Source organism: Siphateles boraxobius, unplaced genomic scaffold, assembly GCF_051911475.1.
Source record: "Siphateles boraxobius isolate OS27281-9 unplaced genomic scaffold, OSU_SipBor_1 13, whole genome shotgun sequence".
NCBI lineage: Eukaryota > Metazoa > Chordata > Actinopteri > Cypriniformes > Leuciscidae > Siphateles > Siphateles boraxobius.
In genome coordinates this window covers 20013284-20032617 of record NW_027508733.1, presented here as the reverse complement: position 1 = coordinate 20032617, position 19334 = coordinate 20013284, and the positions used below count along the sequence as shown (strand labels likewise).

General features: G+C 38.3%; 2 protein-coding genes and 1 non-coding gene across 3 annotated transcripts in view; 2 read left to right on the top strand and 1 right to left on the bottom strand.

Annotated features, from left to right (window-relative positions):
* ncanb (neurocan b) overlaps positions 1 to 1192 on the top strand; it is a 148854-nt gene extending 147662 nt beyond the window's left edge. The window contains exon 15 of the mRNA XM_077226413.1: positions 38 to 1192. Within this exon, the coding sequence (XP_077082528.1) occupies positions 38 to 156 (119 nt within the window). The 3' untranslated portion in view covers positions 157 to 1192. The remainder of the gene's footprint in view (positions 1 to 37) is intronic.
* A 10723-nt stretch (positions 1193 to 11915) lies between these two features.
* hapln4 (hyaluronan and proteoglycan link protein 4) lies at positions 11916 to 18588 on the bottom strand. Its single transcript, XM_077226536.1, has 5 exons — positions 18338 to 18588; positions 17735 to 17843; positions 14659 to 15021; positions 14275 to 14577; positions 11916 to 13372 (listed from the first exon to the last, which is right to left on the bottom strand). Exons 1-5 carry the CDS (start codon positions 18506 to 18508, stop codon positions 13017 to 13019), a joined length of 1302 nt encoding a protein of 433 aa, XP_077082651.1. The 5' UTR covers positions 18509 to 18588; the 3' UTR covers positions 11916 to 13016.
* Positions 18589 to 19011: 423 nt separating this feature from the next.
* Positions 19012 to 19084, top strand: trnaa-agc (transfer RNA alanine (anticodon AGC)). Its single transcript has one exon. It is a non-coding gene; the product is annotated as a tRNA-Ala (tRNA).
* The last annotated feature ends 250 nt before the right edge of the window (positions 19085 to 19334 follow it).

Below are 19334 nucleotides of genomic sequence, written 5' to 3'. Positions count from 1 at the left end.
AATTCATTCACACTTGATACTTTTTTTGTATTCTCAGCACGGAGATCTCACCGCTACAGACGCCATCACCACAAGTCCCACCACGAGCGCAGAAAGCACAAGAGGCACGGGTCAGGAGGTCATCGAGGTCAACATGAGGGTCACGGCCATTTCTAACCAAATAATCCCCTCCTTTCCCCCAGCCTTTCGCCTCTTTGATATTCAACGGCCTTTCACCTTTCCACCCTTCTCGCCTGGGTCAGTTTACCCCCATTATGATCAGAGGGGGCTCTGCTGGACCTCACAAGGACTATAACAATTTTACTTTTTCCATCTCTTTATCCATTAATGTTCCATCTCATTTTAGTGAATTCACCATGAGGAAAGTTCTTTCGTACCTTCAATGTAGGAAACACTCTAGGTAACTGTTTATGTATTTTTACATAAGCATTAATTGAGCAGGAGAGTTGGTACTACATGTAAATATTGTATTTCTTTTCAAAACGCAGGATCAAATCAAAACGGCCAGGAAATGCTTGGTATCCGTTTGCTCGTGCAGTATTTATTGGCCGTTTTGCCATTGGTTTGCTCTTTGTAAGACATTGACTTAATTTATACAGTATTTCTGAGTATTGATGTGTTTTGGTTTGCGAGGAGTGGTGCTCATTCTGATTTTCAGAGCGTAAACTGTGCAATTAACTCAAAAGTAAAAATCCCCCTCATGTTGTTCTAAACCCGTAAAACTTTATTTCCTCCGTTGAAGTGTGAAGGGATGAGTGAATGGCGACATTTAAAAACATTAAAAAAGCAGCATAAAAGTAATTGTGCGTTGTTTTCTGAAGATTTATGCGAGAAACAAAGTTTTTTTATAATCAAAAGCTGTTATTGTTAATCTTCACTCAGTGGTAGCTTTGTGATGTTCGATGTAGAATCTGGCAGCTTGATGACAAACAAGATTTCAGACCCATATCTGTGGAGTTCTCTGCGAATAATCATTTAAATGTGGGGTTTACCTTGATAAGAACATAGAATATACTTTAATGATCATTTTACTGTGCTTTTCATAATTTTAGAAGCTGTCTACATTGATTTTTACACAGTACAAAATTATATGATCAATAAGTTATGACAACATATGTTTTTACATTAAAACTAATTAATACTAAACTACTTTAACTCGTCAAAAAAATAAAGCGATTTTCCAAAAAAAAAAGTTATACAAGATTCAACTCTTTTTGAAGGCAGTTTAATGTGATTTAGGTTGAAATTACTTAAACATCTAAGTTGACTACTTAAAAATTTAAGGCAGCATCTTTTTTACATTGTATTGTATGGAAAAGAGCAGCTTTGACACTCTACAAAGTTCATTCTTTTGTGCTTCACGGACAAAAAAAAGAGGTTTTAGAAAGACATGAGGGTGAAGAAATGATGACAGACTTCTCATTTTTGGGGTTGAAATATTACGCTAAGTCCTTAAGCAGCCCTTAACGCAGATGAATTTCAACCCTTGACTGAAGATTTCCTATCTTTCACAGGTATTGACTTGACAAGAATTAGATAAAATATGCCACTGTAAAATCCCCCTACTAGTGGTCCCTCCATCTGTAATTGATAGTCTGTGTCATGATCTCCTACTTTTTCCCCCACAGAGGAGAAATTGTCCTGTCAGAGCCTGTCGGCGAGAAAAAGGGCGAGAATTAGAGAGACAGAAAGAGAGGTTCGACTCTTCTTAATTGCATTCGGCTACATCTACGCCACATCAAACTGAGCCAGTGACAAGGTACTTTTAACAGCCTCGAGGGAAGAACGCTACACCCGTAATTAGCTTCTCAATGTAGCACAGTTGGGGAAGAAATAAAACAAGGATGGATTCCCATGGGTGGGACGAGAACGAAAACAAAGAATCCAGATGGTGCGATATCACATACAGGTTAGATGTTAAGAGTGCTCATGGGTAAATTTCAGAGACAGGGATACCTCCAGCACTGAAGATCAAGCGGTCATGCAGAAGAAAGCCAGTTGAGATGCAGCATTTGGCCTTCTGTTCTCCTCAGAGCGAAAGATGTGGTCTGGGCTCACTGTGGGTTTGAAACGCACACTTTTTTTTTTCTGTCCTACCAGGTGCGTGTCCTGTTTTTCAAATAGCACTGCGACAGCTGACTCAAAAATGAGGACTTGCACCTTTTTCTCTGCCCTCTCAACCATCGTCTTTACCTTAAAAAAGGGCAGAGTCTTTATTTTACATAGCATTTTTTCTAATGCCGGGGTTTGTGCTTATCTCTCGCTGTTCCTCTCTCAATTTCCGCATGAGATTGCGAACGTAGCCCACTTTCCTTCTCTTCCCTTTATCCACCTTTTTTAATGAAATTGGCCAAAATTCAGAGACTGTGAAAAGCCAATTGTCTGTCTGAATATCTGAACAATTAATCTTTTTTTTTTCCAAGCAAGCTTAATTAATGTTGGGGTTATTGCCCCCTTTTTTTTAGATAAATAGATTTTTAGCAATCGACTTCTAGAAAAGGATGATTTTAATTTTGAAAAAAACATTTTTTAAACAAAGTTTAGCCAAAAGCAGAAGAACGTGTATTAATGGGTAAATTTCTATCTAGGTCACATTTCACCCCAATTTAATGAAATTGATCAAAAAATGTAGTAACATTTTAGTACAAATCCAACACTGTAAAAAGTTATGACAACTTATGTTTTTACATTACAACTCGTCAAATTAAGTTAAGCAATGTTCAACTTTTTGAGTCAGTTTAATGTAATTTTAGTTTAAATGATTTAAACATCCAAGTTGATTGTACTTAAAAAATTAAGGCAGCGACTTTTTTACAGTGTACCAAAAATATTGTTATAATTGTTACTTTATGATTTGTTGCATTTCATTAATGGGAATTTGAGAGGATATATATATTTAATTTTCTTGAAAATATCAAAAATATGTCACAATGCAAAAACAAATTCTCATCCCTAAAGCAAATTACCCTTTAAATATATATATATATATATATATATATATATATATATATATTATCAATAGGTTATAACAACACGTTTTTTAACATTGCTTTAACTCATACAAAAGTTGAAAATTGCTTAACTTATTTTAATAAATTATACAAGATTTAACTCATTTTGTAAGTCAGTTTAATGCAATTTAAGTTGAATGACTTAAATCAAGTTCTTTTGATTTTGGGCTGAAAAAAGACCTGGACTTATTCTGAATGTGTTTCTGGTGATTCATTCGAATGCCTGTGCATGATTTGCATTGAACAGGAGGTGTACCAGTGTTATGCAATTTGTCTGTCAAAATTGGAGTCTCGTTCTGATACCCAGTATCCTAATAATCCATATTAGCTGCTAATGTACCTCTATATCACACTAATAGCTCTTTACAGCCCTCAGCTCAGGCTAGCGAAGGAAGGCAGATGGCTAACAATGTGGCAACTTAATTGCGAGCCTTGATTATAAAAATGAACCTCTAAACAAAGAATGATCACAGCTGTCTTTTGGCAGGCATTCTGGAGAACCGTAAGAGGCAGCTGCGGGATTTTCTTGTGGCAAGTTTTCTGACTAATTGCCAAAGAGCAATTGCTATCCCAGAGGTTGTTATGCTAGTTGCACCTCCCCTTTGTAGTTACATTTGTGAAACATAGTCTCATTTAGGCTTGTTTGAATGACTCATTCAGCCAGATTTGTCGAGTTCCTCACAAGCAAAATATGCAAAATACTCTTGCGCATCTCACAATAGCTGGCAACACTTTGTTTGCTATCACCCACTGCAGCCGACTGGTGTTTTTCCATTCACTCCGTTTTGATACAATGTGCACGTTGTGACGAGAGTTTAACCTTGTCCTTTTCGTATTTACATGATTGTTGGAGGTAAAGAGGAAGCTGTGGAGGTGAGACAGGAGCACGACGTCCTCTGTTTAATCAGGACTGCAGGTAACGCGCCACATCCATCATCCCCTTCTAGACTTTCGCAGCAAGAGTAGCACATCTGAATTTTTAGTGTGTTATCTTCGTCTGCTGGAAATGTCTTTGATTGGATGGTGTCAGACAGGGAATTACCATGACAAAGAAGCCAGTTCATCTGCCGGTGGCAGTGCGGATTGTTCTGGAAATCGCAGCTGCTTCGTATACTTAACCCGAACCTCCGCCGTTCCCTGTTCACCTAAACCATGCTTACATAGTCTGCCCTTTACCTCATAAAAAACTCTATAGGCACATAATCCTATCTGTAAATTCCATCCCGGCTGGTTGTCATATCATTAAACCCAACTTTGGGATGTTAGCACTGTCTGAGAGGACCTTAAAGAAGACTCTATGATACAGATTAAGATACTGTAAGGCTTTTTTTCGGTTTCCATGCTCCTATGTATACGAATTACACCTCAGATCATGAGACATATTGAGGAGAGGTGTGCTATTACTTAAAAAATCACGTAAACTCACATTGAAGGAGAGACCCAAGCCATAATAGCATAGAGACTGTAAGTTGCGTGCTTTCGACTTGGACTAGAAAATAACCAACCAAAACAACTTGGCAACAATGATAGCAATGTGTTAAATACCATTCATCATTCTACTGAGTTTTGCCCAGGTAAATGCCACATTTATCTCGATATGGTTGGGTCTTTAGCTTTACATTATATCCAGTTGAACTGTGAGGTGAACTTATTATGAGATCATCCAGTCACATTTATACCTTTTTGTGAATTTTTTTATTTTACTGCTAACTTTTCCTCTAAAGAACCAAGCCTATGAATTTTTCATGTATATTTACGGTTAAAGCTGTTTTTTCTGTATATTTATTATTAGTTATTAATGACCCAGCATTCCCTACTGTTAAAAGCAGTAAATTCATTCCTTCAGCAGTAGCAAAACAACCTTTTGGCACCACTCCTCAGCTCTGTGATGTACAGACCTTGTTTTCAATTCTTGATGTTTTCCTTCATTTTTTATGTATGTATGTATTTATTTATTTTTCACTTTTTTAAAATGAAAAACTGGATGTGTTTGAGTCCCCGGACCTTAGTCACACAGGCTAATTCTCCATCTGTTCTCCAACCCAAGGCAGAAAACACTACTGCTGCTGCATCAAACATTAAACACCGTCTTCTACATTAAGTTACTGTTGTTTCTTAAAACGTTTTCTTCAGCGGGATGTGCGAGTTAGGCTGTGTGAATGCTGTCCATGTGTGTTATTCAATATTTATTGGTGTTTTTATGAATTCTAGTTCTGTCATTGTATCATATTCTTTACCAAACATGTGTTCAATTAAAAACATTGGATGGGATTGGTAATATTATTTAATTGCTTATATCTTTTGCTGTTGTTTTTGTTGCAAACTACTCATTGATAGTTCACCCCAAAAATGTTATTTCAAACCTGTATGAATTTCTTTCGCCTCATAGAACACAAAGGGAGAAATTTTGAAGAACGCTCACGCTGCTCTTTTCCATACAATGTAAGCATATAGTGACCAAGAAAGCCATACAGGTTTGGAACGACATGAGGGTAAGTAAATGATGCTAAGATTTCCTTTATAGATGAATTATCCCGTTTTAACAAACTTATATGTAATCATTAAAACTCAAGGGCCTCTGAAAAAAAAAAGCAAAGTTACAGGTAATTTTATGCACATTTATAAAAAAAATTAAGTTGTTTGGTTTGGCCAGGATATTTTTTTACCATCGCTATATCTTATTTTGCCACTACAAATGTTTGTTTTTTTCTTTCCATCACTGGACGCAAGTTCTTCTTATCAAGCCGTTGGCTCTCAAGAAGTATGTGGTGAATAATTCATACATGGCGTGTATCTCTGACTACCTCTGCTTTATCTCTTCGTGTCAGATTCAAGGTCTTTGATGTTCCATCCACACGCTGAGATGCATGACATTGTAAATATTCCTGTATCTGCTCCTGTACGGAGCTATGATTCTCACGTTTAATAATCAGGCGAGATCAAGACTCAGAAGTGCACAGAAACGCAACAAAACAAGGTTTTAGACATGCAATATCACGTTCTATTCATCCAGACATATATAATTTAAAAAATAAATTTTGCATAATGAAAAAGCACCCTGTTGAGATCAAGTTTCACCTCAAATAGGTCAAATATTTTTGTAAATACAGCTCTTAAAGCCACAGTTCAGCCAAAAAGGTAAATTCTGTAAGTACTTACTCACTTTCTTTTCATAAAAGGACAGTTCATAGTTTCAAAAACACAAAAATGTGGTCCATACGATAGTTTTGTATGAGGAACAAGAAGAAATTATAAGGGTTGGTTCACTAAAAAATTTCAGTACAGTTCATAACTCCAAAAACAAACATTTGGTACATATGACTAATGCACCATATTGCAAGTCATCTGGAGTCATACCATAATTTTGTGAGGAACAGCATGACATTTAAAGGGATAGTTCATACAAAAATGAAAATTCTGCCATCATTTACTCACCCTCATTTCGTTCCATACCCATAAGACTTTTGTTCATCTTCAAACCACAAATGAAGATATATTTTAATGAAACCTAATTTCTATCCATTCCACAAATACGCTGATGCTTCAAAAATTTAATAAAGAGAGTGTAAAAGAAATCCAAATGAATCCAGCAGATTAATGCAAATCTGCTGAAGAAACACGATCACTCCTATGAAAAACATTTATTCACATATAAATAATGATCACATACATAGAGCACATTAAATATTGAAAACAGAAGCTCACGTGTGGTTGCTTGGTGCACAAGAACCAATGAGTTTATTTTCACGCCTCAAGCAAGTGTCATTGACTGAATCTTTCAGGTTTCATTAAAGCAGCACTATGCGGTTTTTTTAGCTTAACTGAACAGCTTCGGAGTTATTGTCATGGATATATGACTCTTTTCGTTGAATGGTTGAATGGTGGTCGTCTCGCCCCCCTCTGGTGCCTGTGAGTGGAAAAACCGCACTTCAGTAACGTGCACTGCACACATTACAATTATACACGCCCCCATCCAGGATCCGGCTTGCTATAAGAACAACTATCGTCCCATGGCAAAGCCGGCATATAAGAGAAAGCTAGAAAAGCATTGTCGGAGGAACAGAGAAAGAGGAAACGGCAGACTGACCGATCGAGGAGTCAGAAACGAGTAACGAGTAAACATCAGACCTGCGTTTTCAGAATGGCGAAAAAAGACTTTCGAAGAAAGCGCGGTCGGAAGAGTCTAGAAAAAGGTAACAAGAATCTGACAGCACGAGGAACCGGACAAGAGTACCACTCGCTCAGACTTTCACTGTTAAAGTTGATCCCTGCGATTATCATGAGAACAGTTGTCAATATCTCACATAATTACAGTATCAGGACATAAATAAGCCTACACGTTGAAAATAGTGTAAATGAGTGCAATTTGCAAATTATTATGATAAATTGCAATAATCATGTCTAACAACATCATAACCAACATTGTTACGAAATAATGTGACGTACATGATACACTTTATTGGTGTCATCTGGCATTTAGGCTCAGGTAAACCTAACGCGGTAGGCTACTTTATTATTATGAAGTGCAGAGGCCGTGAGTGCAGAGACGCTCTGCGTGAGTTGTATTTACGACAGTAACGTTAAATACAAGTACTCTACAGCGACTCTAGGGATCGCTGTTTGACAAAAACAGAAATCCTGCATAGTGCCGCATTAAAAAAAATCTTAATTTGTGTTTCAAAGATTGACAAATGGGCTTGGAATGGCATGAGTAATTTATGACATAATTTTCATTTTTAAGCCGTTATACACTAAGAATGCCAAGAAAAAACAGACTGATCTCACAGAAAGCCATGTTGTAAAAACAACAGCATGTGCGTTTTGAATGACATGAGGGGGAATAGATGACAGAATATTCATTTTTGGGTGAATTGCCCCTTCGACAAAAAAAAAAATCGACATTTAACTGTTGAGAGTCCATAAGCAACTCTGGTTTGAATAAATTCCAATCTAGTTTAATTTGGCAGCTGTAGAGGGAGATCTCTCTGCCCGACTGATCTGCATGTGCTAGACTCTCCCAGTGTTCCAAGGGCAAGCTGTCCTCGTTAGACGTCAAGCTGTGGAATCTAGTTAGTGTTGCTCTTAAGATGACCTAGGCATTTTTCCAACTGCAAAAACACATTCCTGATTTACTGTGCTGCTATCTTTTGAACCAGTTACTATTCTGGGAGGGATATGAATTTGAAGGAGTGTAAGCCTTTTTTTTTTTTCTCAATAAATAGCATCTCATCCAAGAACTTTTTTGCTGACTGAAGCTAACTGTGCTAATAGCATGTGAATTCAGATTCTCACGGATTTACTTTCTGCATGCGTTCCTCGTAGTAAACCTAAAGCATTTTGAAAAATTGTGACAGTCAACTATCTTCACACTCCCCCGGCGTGCTTCTCATTTGGGAAATGCGTTTATACAGTTGCCACATTAGCATCGTGAGTCAGTGCTAAGGTTAATACCTATTCTTAAGTCCATTTATCATTTCAGTAGGTAAACTGATGAACACAGAAGGTCTGCTAAGTCTTTGCAAGAGTCGCATTTAAAAGGATAATGATGTTTGTGCAGATGGTTGCTGAGTCCTTAGCTGCTAATAGCTTTTTAAAGTACTGCAGGATGCAAAGCGGGCCAAAAAAACGAGTCGCAAACTAAATAAAAAAACATCCTTCTGCTCGAGTCCATATGGGCCGCTAGGGCTAGATGCACATGCCCAGTGTACATTTGTTGTGGGTCTACGGTTGACAATCCAGAAACGTTCCTTCATTAAGCAGCTTAGCGCATCTTCAGTATAACAGGATTTTAACACATTGGTGACTTAGGGGATAGTCTATCAGAGTCCTCTTACTCCTGGTCTCACTCCAATTGGGAAGCACCACGTGCTCCAGGAAAGAGCTCAACCTTCATGGCTTGGAAGGGCCACCTCTCAGAGTTTTATAAAACAGGTTATTGGTTTTATTGCTTTGGCTGTTGCGTCCAACTCCTGACTCATCCCAGATTGATACAGTCCAGTTGCGTTCCAATTTGCACTCTTAATCAATGTTGGTGATGGAAACATGTGCAAGACAAGATGGTGATTTATCAAAATACAACATGTTCTTGGATCTTTTGTTAGTTCTTGAATTCAGTGCCGGCGGGATGGGGGGGCATTAGGGGGCAATGCCCCCCCAAATGTCTTTTATGCCCTCCCCAATTGAATTATGATATAATTTACAAAATAATATCAGTTTAATTTAATTCACATTTCAGTGAGAAATAATAAAAATGTATATCTACAAACTGCTCATTAGCTGAAATTATAATAAAGCCGACCTAAAACCACAGTGTGGCGCTGTGAGAAAACCCACCTGCCGCCCCCCAATCACTTGCACGTTAATACATGAATGAAATGACTTTCAGTTGGCGCGAGATTCCTGACTGCATTCAAAACAAAGCAAACAGATGAAAACTGATAAACTTTTTTGATAAAGGTAACTACATTATGCTTTTTTAATAGTAGGCTACTGTAAACGCTTATGTTAGAGCAAAGCAGAATAAAGATGTGTAGCTTTTTTTCTCTCTTCCGCCAGTGAGATAGCAGTTAAACTACTATCCTGTCAGTGAGAGACTGTGTGCATGTTCGTTAGCTTAGTTTATAATAAAGCTGTGGTCAGAGTCGGTCTTGCAATGTTTTTGTATAGGCCTATTTAACCCTTATTTAATCAAATTTCTTAAGAGTTGCACGTCTTGCAACAATGTGTAATGGTTTATGTGTTTATTGTATGGGTTGCATCACTTCATGGTAATAGCTAACAGAAAAGGCAGTAGCAATAATAAATATAGGATATCTGATATCCGATAAAAAGTCCCCATACCTAGTGCCCACCCATTGAAAATAAATGCCCCCCTGCTGAGCGCAGTCTGAAGCCGGCTCTGCTTGAATTAACCATTAACTTCCCCTTAAAACCAGATGCATTTTTAACAATGTTAAGGCTTGTTTTAGCTCTAAAACAAACAAGCCTAAACCTAAAATCTGTTTGGTTGATATGAATTTTGTTCAAGGACTTTGCACTGTAAACCTAAATAAGTTGGCAGAACAAACAAAAATTAAGGTAATCATTTACATCAACATTTTCAAGTTCAAGAAATTCAATGTGTACGAAGTATATTTTTATTTTGTACTCATACTTTTTAATTACTCTTGACTTAAAATATTTGAATACGCTAATCCATGCATTTAACTTAAAATTATGATGTAATCTCAACTTAAATTTTTTCGTAGTGGAAACTTGGCTAGCTTTAATTCAGTAAATGGTAACTTGCTAATTGGTAACACTTTGTTAATAATTTTTTTTTTAATTTAAGTTTACCCTACTCAATTCAATGAATTATTTTAGGCATTAGGGTTTACATTGTGTCGTTCATACCACGGTATGCATAATGGAAAACCTAATAAATTGCAATTTGATATCACATCTAAATTCATTACTTGTACATTTTTATGTCGTAACTTTTAAGTTAAAAACTGGTAGCTGCAATTTTTGCTTACACTATTTTTTGTGCATACTTTCCAGTTTTTAAAAATCATGTAACTTCCTTTCCTCCTTGGGTCATGTTTAAGATCATATTCAAGAGCACACTGTGAATAAATGCTCCCAACAGTTGCATTAACCTTCTGCCCCTTCTTTTCCACTTCAGTTTGAGTTCTCTCAAAACAAACCGGCGAGAAAAAGCAGCATGCTACTAAAGGATCTAAACAAACAGTGAACGCTCACTGTTCACTGCTGGAGGCTTATTCAACAAAGCAGAGCCTTTGTATGCACTGACTCATTACCCGCCGAAATGAGCTAATCAGTGTTACAAACACTTCTGCCAGACATGATGTTCGAGTGCTCAATTTTCACTTTGTTTTATCCTTTCAGCAGGTAAGAAATGAGATTCTGATTCAGTTCTGTTTGCCCAAGAGGACGTGCTCAGTTGTTAATGGTCAATTCATTTTGACTTCTTCATGTTGAGGGAAGATTAAAAGGATTCGATGACAAGTCATGCAACTATTTGAATAGACATACATTAAATTGTCTTTTTATACATGTTCCTGTTAAGAGAGTAACACAACATATGAGATGATGATGCCAATTTTCTAACAGCTTTTTAGAAATAAATTTACTAAAAAATGTTATACATTTTTGTGTGTTTCTAAGAAATAGTACAGCTCCTTACATATTGGTGCACTGTAAAAAATATTGTTGGTTTAACTTAAAAATAAGTAAATAACCTGGTTGCCTTAAAAATATGGGTTCATTGAAATAAAAAATGTGAGTTAATACAATGGAGATTGGTCTAATCAACAGAAACTCAAGATATTATGTTATCTGAACCAGTTCGAATTAGAGCTAGTTAATTCGAATTAGTTATCGAAGTTGATTTGTACATTTTTTGATAACAAATCATAAATACATTTTTTACATTAAGAATTAACTGTTTCTATATTGTTTAAAATGTTTAAACTCATGCATTCGAACATGCTACAGGACGCCAAATGCAACCAGAAATGCTAAGCATATAATGGATGCTATCAGAGTAAACGGCCTAATTTCAGCAAAAATATTTACTGTAGTTTTTTTTTTTATTCCTTGAGGCCTCATTATAGCTGTTACTATGGAAATGTAAGGGTCACTTATGTTATTCTGGCAAAGCAACAAACATTTTCTCAAGTGTTTTGCAGACTGTAGACACAAAGAGTGGCATCACTGGGTGCTTGTGCCCAAGACAAACCAAAATAGCAATGTGCAATTTGCTAGAGCCATATTCAGCCATCGTCATGGTTACCAGCGACATTAGGTTTTTCTTCCCTTTTTGTGTCAGAGGTCAAGCTTTTGTGTTCCCAAGCAATTCTGTCCCCAGTATCCACAGTATTTAGAGAATTGAGAGGCAACAAAAACAGATAAATAACTTTAATCTCAAATGCTTCATCATTGACAATATTGTGCAAAACCAAACAAACAGTGGAATTGTCAACTACTAAGAGGTAGTAAAGCTGCTTATATAAGTCTGTCGTTCACAATATTTTAGCTTTATCTGTGTAACAAACATCTTAAAATGTCATGCTTAATTCTATTATTGCTTGCAAGGTCATTCAAATTTCATCAAAAATTAGTGGTATGTGCATAGTAATTGGCAAAGCTAATCAGTTTTGCTACTTGCGTAGGTGGAAACATTTATAATAAGCAAGCTAAGCCCAGCCAAACTAGCCAGTTCATACCAGCATCTGATACGAGTTTTGTCCATTATCACTTTCTCATCATCAGGTCAGTAAAGGCTATCGTATGGAAGCTTGTTTCCGCAAAAGAATATATTTTTTATATATATATAATTACATTTCATCTCACATTTCTGACTTTTTTCTCACAGTTATGAGATATAAACTCGCAATTGCGAGAAAGTCAGAATTCCGAGATATAAACTTGTGAATTGTAAGAAATAGTCAGAATTGTGAGACATAAACTGAAACCTCGCAATTGCGAGGATGTCAGAATTGTGCGGTTTAAACTCACAATTGCGAGAAATAAATTCAGAATTGCAAGATATAAACTCACAATTCAGAGGTGGAAACAAGCTTCCAGAATATTGCTAATGTGCTACACTCATTATAAGGCTAAATTAACTTTCCTGCTTTCTTAGTGCTCATTAAAGTTGCTTTTTGTCTTCTCTGGGAAACAGCAGAGAATAAAACAAATTGAAAACCTCAAGGCTAAGTTCTGTTTTCTCTGCATGCAGGGTATACTTTGAAACATTTGTGTTGTTTGTGAAAAACATTGTTCCATATTTTTCCCTAGTGATGTCTCTGAGGAAAAAGGTTGCTAACTTTCACAATTTAGAGATGATTGACACCTCATTTCAAGTGAGTAAAATTATATAAACTTGAATATGCCCCGAATTCAGCGCTAGCCTAGTTGCCTAGTAGCCTAGCAGGTGTGCAAAAAAAAGCCTTGTCTGTCAAGCATGGAAGCCATGATGCTAGTAACTAGTATTTTGCACTTTCAGATACTTCTGGTGCTGTTAGCTGGTTTGGATGTGGTTTCTTTCGGAGCCTGTGTTGACTGGACATCAGGGTTCTTGCGGAAGCAATAGGCTCCGTAGAGGCGGAACTTCTTATCAGGGAAACCCAGGTTTCGGACACCGGGTTCTGGGCCACCGCAGCGGGTCCGAGGATTGACTATGGGGTAACGAATGCTGCCATCTTCCACCCATCCTGCCTCACAACGGTCCAAGAGCTGGATCTTCCAAGCGGCATACAGTTGTCCGACTTTGGCTATCACTGCTTCATCACGTTGACATGCCTTTACCGCCTCAAGGTAGTTTACCTTCTTAAAACGTTTGAGAAAGTAAACACGTCCTGCAACAGAAACACAATTTTATGAAAGACAACAGAAGCTGTGAGAAGTTTTGAGTAGCTCACCATAAATGACTGCAAAAGTTCTGACAAAAATGCTCATAAAAATTCATTTTACTTCAGATTACTATAGGCTACATCTGCCTTTATTATGATGAAATAAAAATGCCTTTTTGTTCAGGCCTGGCTGGGTAAGAAAGTGAGGAAAGAGGATAAAGAAAGAAAGAAAGAAAGAAAGAAAGAAAGATTTCAGAATGCCACCTGTTTTTCAGGAGTCATTCATTGATTTTCTGTTTGTTTATGTGACTGCAGACTGTTAGGGCAGCACATCGTCTTATATTTCCCACTGGGCCATTCGGTAAATTTCCAGCACCTGGTCAGTGTAGGGGTATTATTGAAAATTGCCCTAGCTATAAAGATTTCAGGACATACTGTCCTCTCTAATAGCCCACTTGGGGATGAAAAGAAAAGCCTATGGCTCTCAATGACTTGACTGCAAGTGGGTTTGAAGAACTAGGCATGTCTTGTGTACCCACTGGATCATACAGCACTTAGTAACAAATGGTTTGAACCTGGGCCAAAAAATTTAGTTTTCTTCCTGGAGACAAAATCAATTCAACTTTCAACTGTGCAAACGCCTATTATTCCCACATGGTCACAAAGTGACTTTGCACCCCAGAAGCTGTACTTAATCATAGTTTCCCTGAAATTTGATCTGATTTGGCCAATTTTCCAGGAACTGATGCATTGCTCAGTTAACACTCCTTCATTTATATCACTGGCACCATTTGTTGGACATGTATCAAACAGAAGGCAGTAAAAGGAGAAGCAGGAGGACCTTCTCAACAGAAACCTGGTCCAACAGCCTTAGGCTGGAAGAGATTGCTGAGAAGGCAAACACTCACCGTTGAGGTTCGAAGTAAAGCAAAAAGCATCAAAGAGTTCGTCATCTTTGTGCCTGTAGCCGTAGTTGCGGACACCGGGAGGGCTGTCCTTACGGCCACATTGGTCTCGAGGATGGGAGATGGGGTACTGGACCGAGCCATCTTCTAACCAGCCGGCATTACACCAGTCCAAGCCCTCAAGCCAAGCCTTGTGTAGTTGTGCATGGGAGGCCAGAATAGCATCTTGCTGTCGGCACACATCCTCAGCCTGGTGGTAGTTCAGCTTGTAGCGTCCGGATGGAGGATAGTATGGGAACACCACACCTTTGAAAAGAAGTTCATAGAAATATGACACTTTATTCAATCTCAGTTGCTACAATAAAAACACCTGGCCAGCTCCCTGACCTTCAAGGTCTAGATTGACAAATCCTGTGTCATCCTCCATGTCATTGGTGACCTCGCACTCATAGCGGCCATAGTCTTGCAAGGTGATGTTGTGAATTATAACTGAAGCGTCTCCTGGTCCTGCCCTCTCAAGAGACACACGGCCACGGTAAGAACCAAATACCTTCTGTTGTCGCCCCAGTGCAACAAACACGTCTTCAAACTGGAAAGAATCAGAAATCTTCGTCCATTTGATGCGAATGCGGTAAGGGTCGGCGTTCTCTGGTTCATGGTGGTAACGGCAGGGAAGGGTGATAGTCCCACCGCGATGGGTGACCACCTTACCGGGAGCAGTTTGTACTATCACTGCCCCAGTATCATCCTCTAAGGAAAAAGAGAGAGAAGTAAAGGAATCACTACATGAACTGCATGCATTCAAGGTATTGGCAAACCCGTAGGCAGGGGGGGTTCGGGTGGTTCGAACCCCCACCCCCCACCCCACCCCCCCCCCCCCTCCCCACTGTCAGAGGTCCAGAATTTAAGTCGTTGTTTTTTATTGTCATGTGATTATTGTCATCGTTTTAATCAATGCATGTGACAAATATTCTGAGTTGCTGTTTCAAATTAGTATCATTAGGCCTATTGTAGTTGGACGTGTGTGTGGGTGCCGCGCGTGCAGTTCAGAGAGAGTTCTCGCCAGGGGCGGAGTGGCATTCGGGAGAGTCGGGACTTTTCCCGGTGGGCCGGTAGTGTTTTTCGAGGCCACGATGGCCGGTCTGATAATAGTTATACATTGCAGGTTCTGAGCAACACCATCCGGCGGCCTGGTGTGCGGCCGCTACCCGCTTTTCAAATTGTGCAGCCTCTCTGCTCAACGTGTAAATAAATTAATTGATCCACCTATTTTTTGAGTTCTTAAATGGTCTAGTGGTAGATCTTTTGCCAAGCGTGTCAGAGGTTACAGGTTCTAATCCACACTTGTATAGTTTTTTTTCCTTTCATTAAAACTGAATATGTTCATCAGTGGTTATAGACAGTCTATATTAAGCAGGGACACGTTTGTGTGCATTTTATTTTGTGATTTCACCGGAATGAATAGAGAGTCCCCGCTACGGCGATAGATTGAAGGGTGCGTCCGAGTGAAGACCTCATACAAGAGAACACTGTACCCATGCAACCGATCGCCGCGGCAACGAGCGCTCAGCTCGAGTTCAAAAACAACACATTTTAGCGCTAGATTTCCTATTTAATATAGTATAGTATATTAATATATTTAATATAATTTAGTATATTAATTAATATCGATCCTGAGAAAAAGTGGTGGGACACTTCACTGGATCTAAACAAATCAATCTAACCAAAGATGTGACCAGTAGTGGTGGCTTTCTTAGTCTATTGAAAATATTTTTGCAAGGGTTCTTGCAAATTTTATTTTTTTTCCCCCAAAAAATACCAGCCTGTGGTCTGCGAAATTTCCCGGTAGATGTTTTGGTCCCACTCCGCCCCTGACAAGAATGCAGTAAATATTTTAGGTGCATCAAAAAGCGTGCTCGTTAACCAGCAGACAAGCTAATCCAGCACAAATTACTGCATAAAAGCTCAAGAAAATGAAGTATTTGAACCTCATAATTAAATACAAAATGAGGAGAAAAACTGCAAGAAGGTCCACTTTTTGAAAAAAAGAACCCCCCCTACGGACCTGGGTATCGGAGTGTTTCTGGGAATCAACCCCTTGACTTTAGAGTTCCTAGCAGCAACTTCAGAAACCAGGAAGGCCACATTCTAACCGAACTAGATTCTGCATCATATTTGTAAATATATATTACAGGTGAATTCAGGTAAATTGGGTCACGCTTTGACAACGTCAAAAAGTGGCCGAATTTACCTGATTTCATCTGAATTTTTCTGAAAGGTTTCCAGACTTTGTCAAAGATTTGGGTGAAAATACACCTGATTGTGTAACTTGGGACTGTAATGCAGTTCATGTGCAAATAGGGTAATTTTCTTTTCAGATATAACCGCATCTGTCAGAATTTTTATGTTGTGTCCCTTTCGATTCAGAGAACTCAACTGACGTGTCAAATCAGCCTAAAATTTGCATTGTGCATTATTATTTTTTAAGAGTGAAAGAGTGAAAACAACACTGAAAATGCTTTAATCCTTAACATTTTCTTTTATTTCCCACAGAATCCCTTGTTTTTGTCTGAAGGCTGTTCAAAGGCACTTGAAGCATAGTTGGATTTGAAAGTGACGAGTGCTCCTCCAAGCCACCAAGTCTTAAAAGTGTGAAACAACACCTTTTCTGATAACTATCCAAGATCTGCTCATTTAAACTGTCAGCTGGATACCTGGCAATCTGAAATGTTTGTCACCAAAACACCTTTTCTTTTGAAAGCAGGGTTGCCAAACATGTCCAATCATTAATTCAGCCAGAGACAGCTAAAGAACAAGTATTTCATCTGAAGAAAAGGGTTCTAAACTCAAAGCAATATCACTGTAACCACTATATAAGACTATTTGAAAGTAATTTGCAGCTGCCAAGTAAATGATGAGGCCATGCTGTGAGAGGACAGCTGCAACAGCTATTGGCAATTAAAGACAGTTTTTCCTTGCTTATATAAAAATGAATACCAAATGAAGAAAAGAGACCTAGTGGACCTGAAACTTATTATGCAGTATGTTTACTTGCTTTAGCGGCGTCATCCCTATAATATAAATATGCAAAGAGTATCAGATGTTGCATATTACTTGTATTTACCCTACTTGAGCCTCGTAACCACTACAACTGGGTCTGTAAGAAATTTTCTTTTAATACATCTGGTGGTCAGCTACTGAATTTTAGAAGTGAGATTATATACATAAGATGACTCTTGTGGGTGGAGTGGTCTCTAGGTCAAAATTGACATGAATTGCTCTACATATCAAAGCGCTTACACAATAATGGTATTTATTTGTTGGTTGCATGTTTAACATGGTGGCAGCAGAATGCAAGTAGGCGGTTGTCAGTAGGTATAACCTTGTTCTGATTACATTGCATTCACATGTTTGCATTACTTACATTGGGATCTGACACCAAAGTGGCACAGAAAACACTTACCCATTACATGAACCACTCTCCTCCGTCCTTTCTCAATGTCGGCTGGGTAGGTGGTCACAAAGGGTGAAAGGAACAACAGTGCGCAGGTAGTGGTTTCCAGGCACAAGATCTTTTTTCAAAGAAAAAAAAACACAGAGAGGGAACAACTAGGCTTTATTCATATTGTGCACAAACTAGTTTGGTTTTCAAATCTGTAAGATTGTTTACACTGATATTTTGACGAAACAATCTGCATGTTCAAAAGGTGTAGTCAATGTCTGATACATAAGGTTTGTATGTGCACGTGGACTACAAAAAAATTCTGTTATGTCTGATATCTGATTTTTGTTCTGATCTTTACAAAGCCAAGGAGTGTTGTTTACAAATAGGGGCCTTATTACGTATTAATTTAAGTAACATGATCCAAACCACACACTACTACTACTACTGCTGCTGCAGCAGCACTAACACCAGGCCAAACACATCATACACGACACAGCGGAATCGCACAACATTATCATCCTCAACTCCCCTTACAGCATCTTTGAGCATCCCCTACCGCAATGCACTGCGCATTATCAAGGTGACAAAAGTAAAACCCACACACAGGCGATCTGAACTCACCATCATCGTGGGAAGACGTGTTTTATGTTGAGATGGGGTGAAGTTATTATTGCTCCAGTTGACTGAGACGCGATAGTGCAGCTGTCCCGATCCTGACTGACTCGGAATCACTGCAGATGAATGTCGCGTCTCATCACGTACTGCTGACGGTATCAGCAGTAGAAGACTCATTTACAGTAGGCTACGCATGAAGAAAAGCTTAGCTTAGTGCTGATGTAATAGTGTGATGATAAAGAGTTACCTCTTTTTATCTCACGGTGTACTATAAAGTTGTATTTGTATAGTTTTCTCTGTTGCGTACGTTGCAGACCTACTTTATTTATTCGCAAACTCGGTGCTTGGAACTTTATTCGACAAATTTATATCGTAATTTAGTCGTGAATATTTAATCTCAAATCCCACGACAAGCTAAACTTATTTTTTTAAACACTTCGGACCTTTTCCATGCAATAGCCTATGTGAGCTCGCTTTGCGAGTATGTTTTGAGTTTGGATATCTGGTAAATGGAGCATAGTGTATTGTGAACATTTGTTAAAATAATGTATCTTATTCTTGACAATAATGAATGAATTGAAGTAAGCTAACGTTACTAATTTTCGTTTTAGACAAGTGTATAGGTTTGAGAGATGTTATGAGATGGTAAGTACTTTGAACAACATCAAATGAAACCGGAAGGGGAATTAGCTCAGATGGTAGAGCGCTCGCTTAGCATGCGAGAGGTAGCGGGATCGATGCCCGCATTCTCCAAGGTTTTTTTTCCCTGTTCGAAAAGTTAAAATGATAATGTTTATTTTAGCACTCGGTAACCGTCTGCAGGGTCCATATTGCAGAACTGAAGTAATGCACTATTTATATGTGTCTATTTAATTTTTTTAAAAATTGTAGGCCTAATTGATTACGTTACAGACTAGGCTACAGTATTAGGCTATGTGTAACATGCTAGTGATGCCACTGATAGCTCAACTTCTTTATTTAAACGTCATTATTATGGGTGATT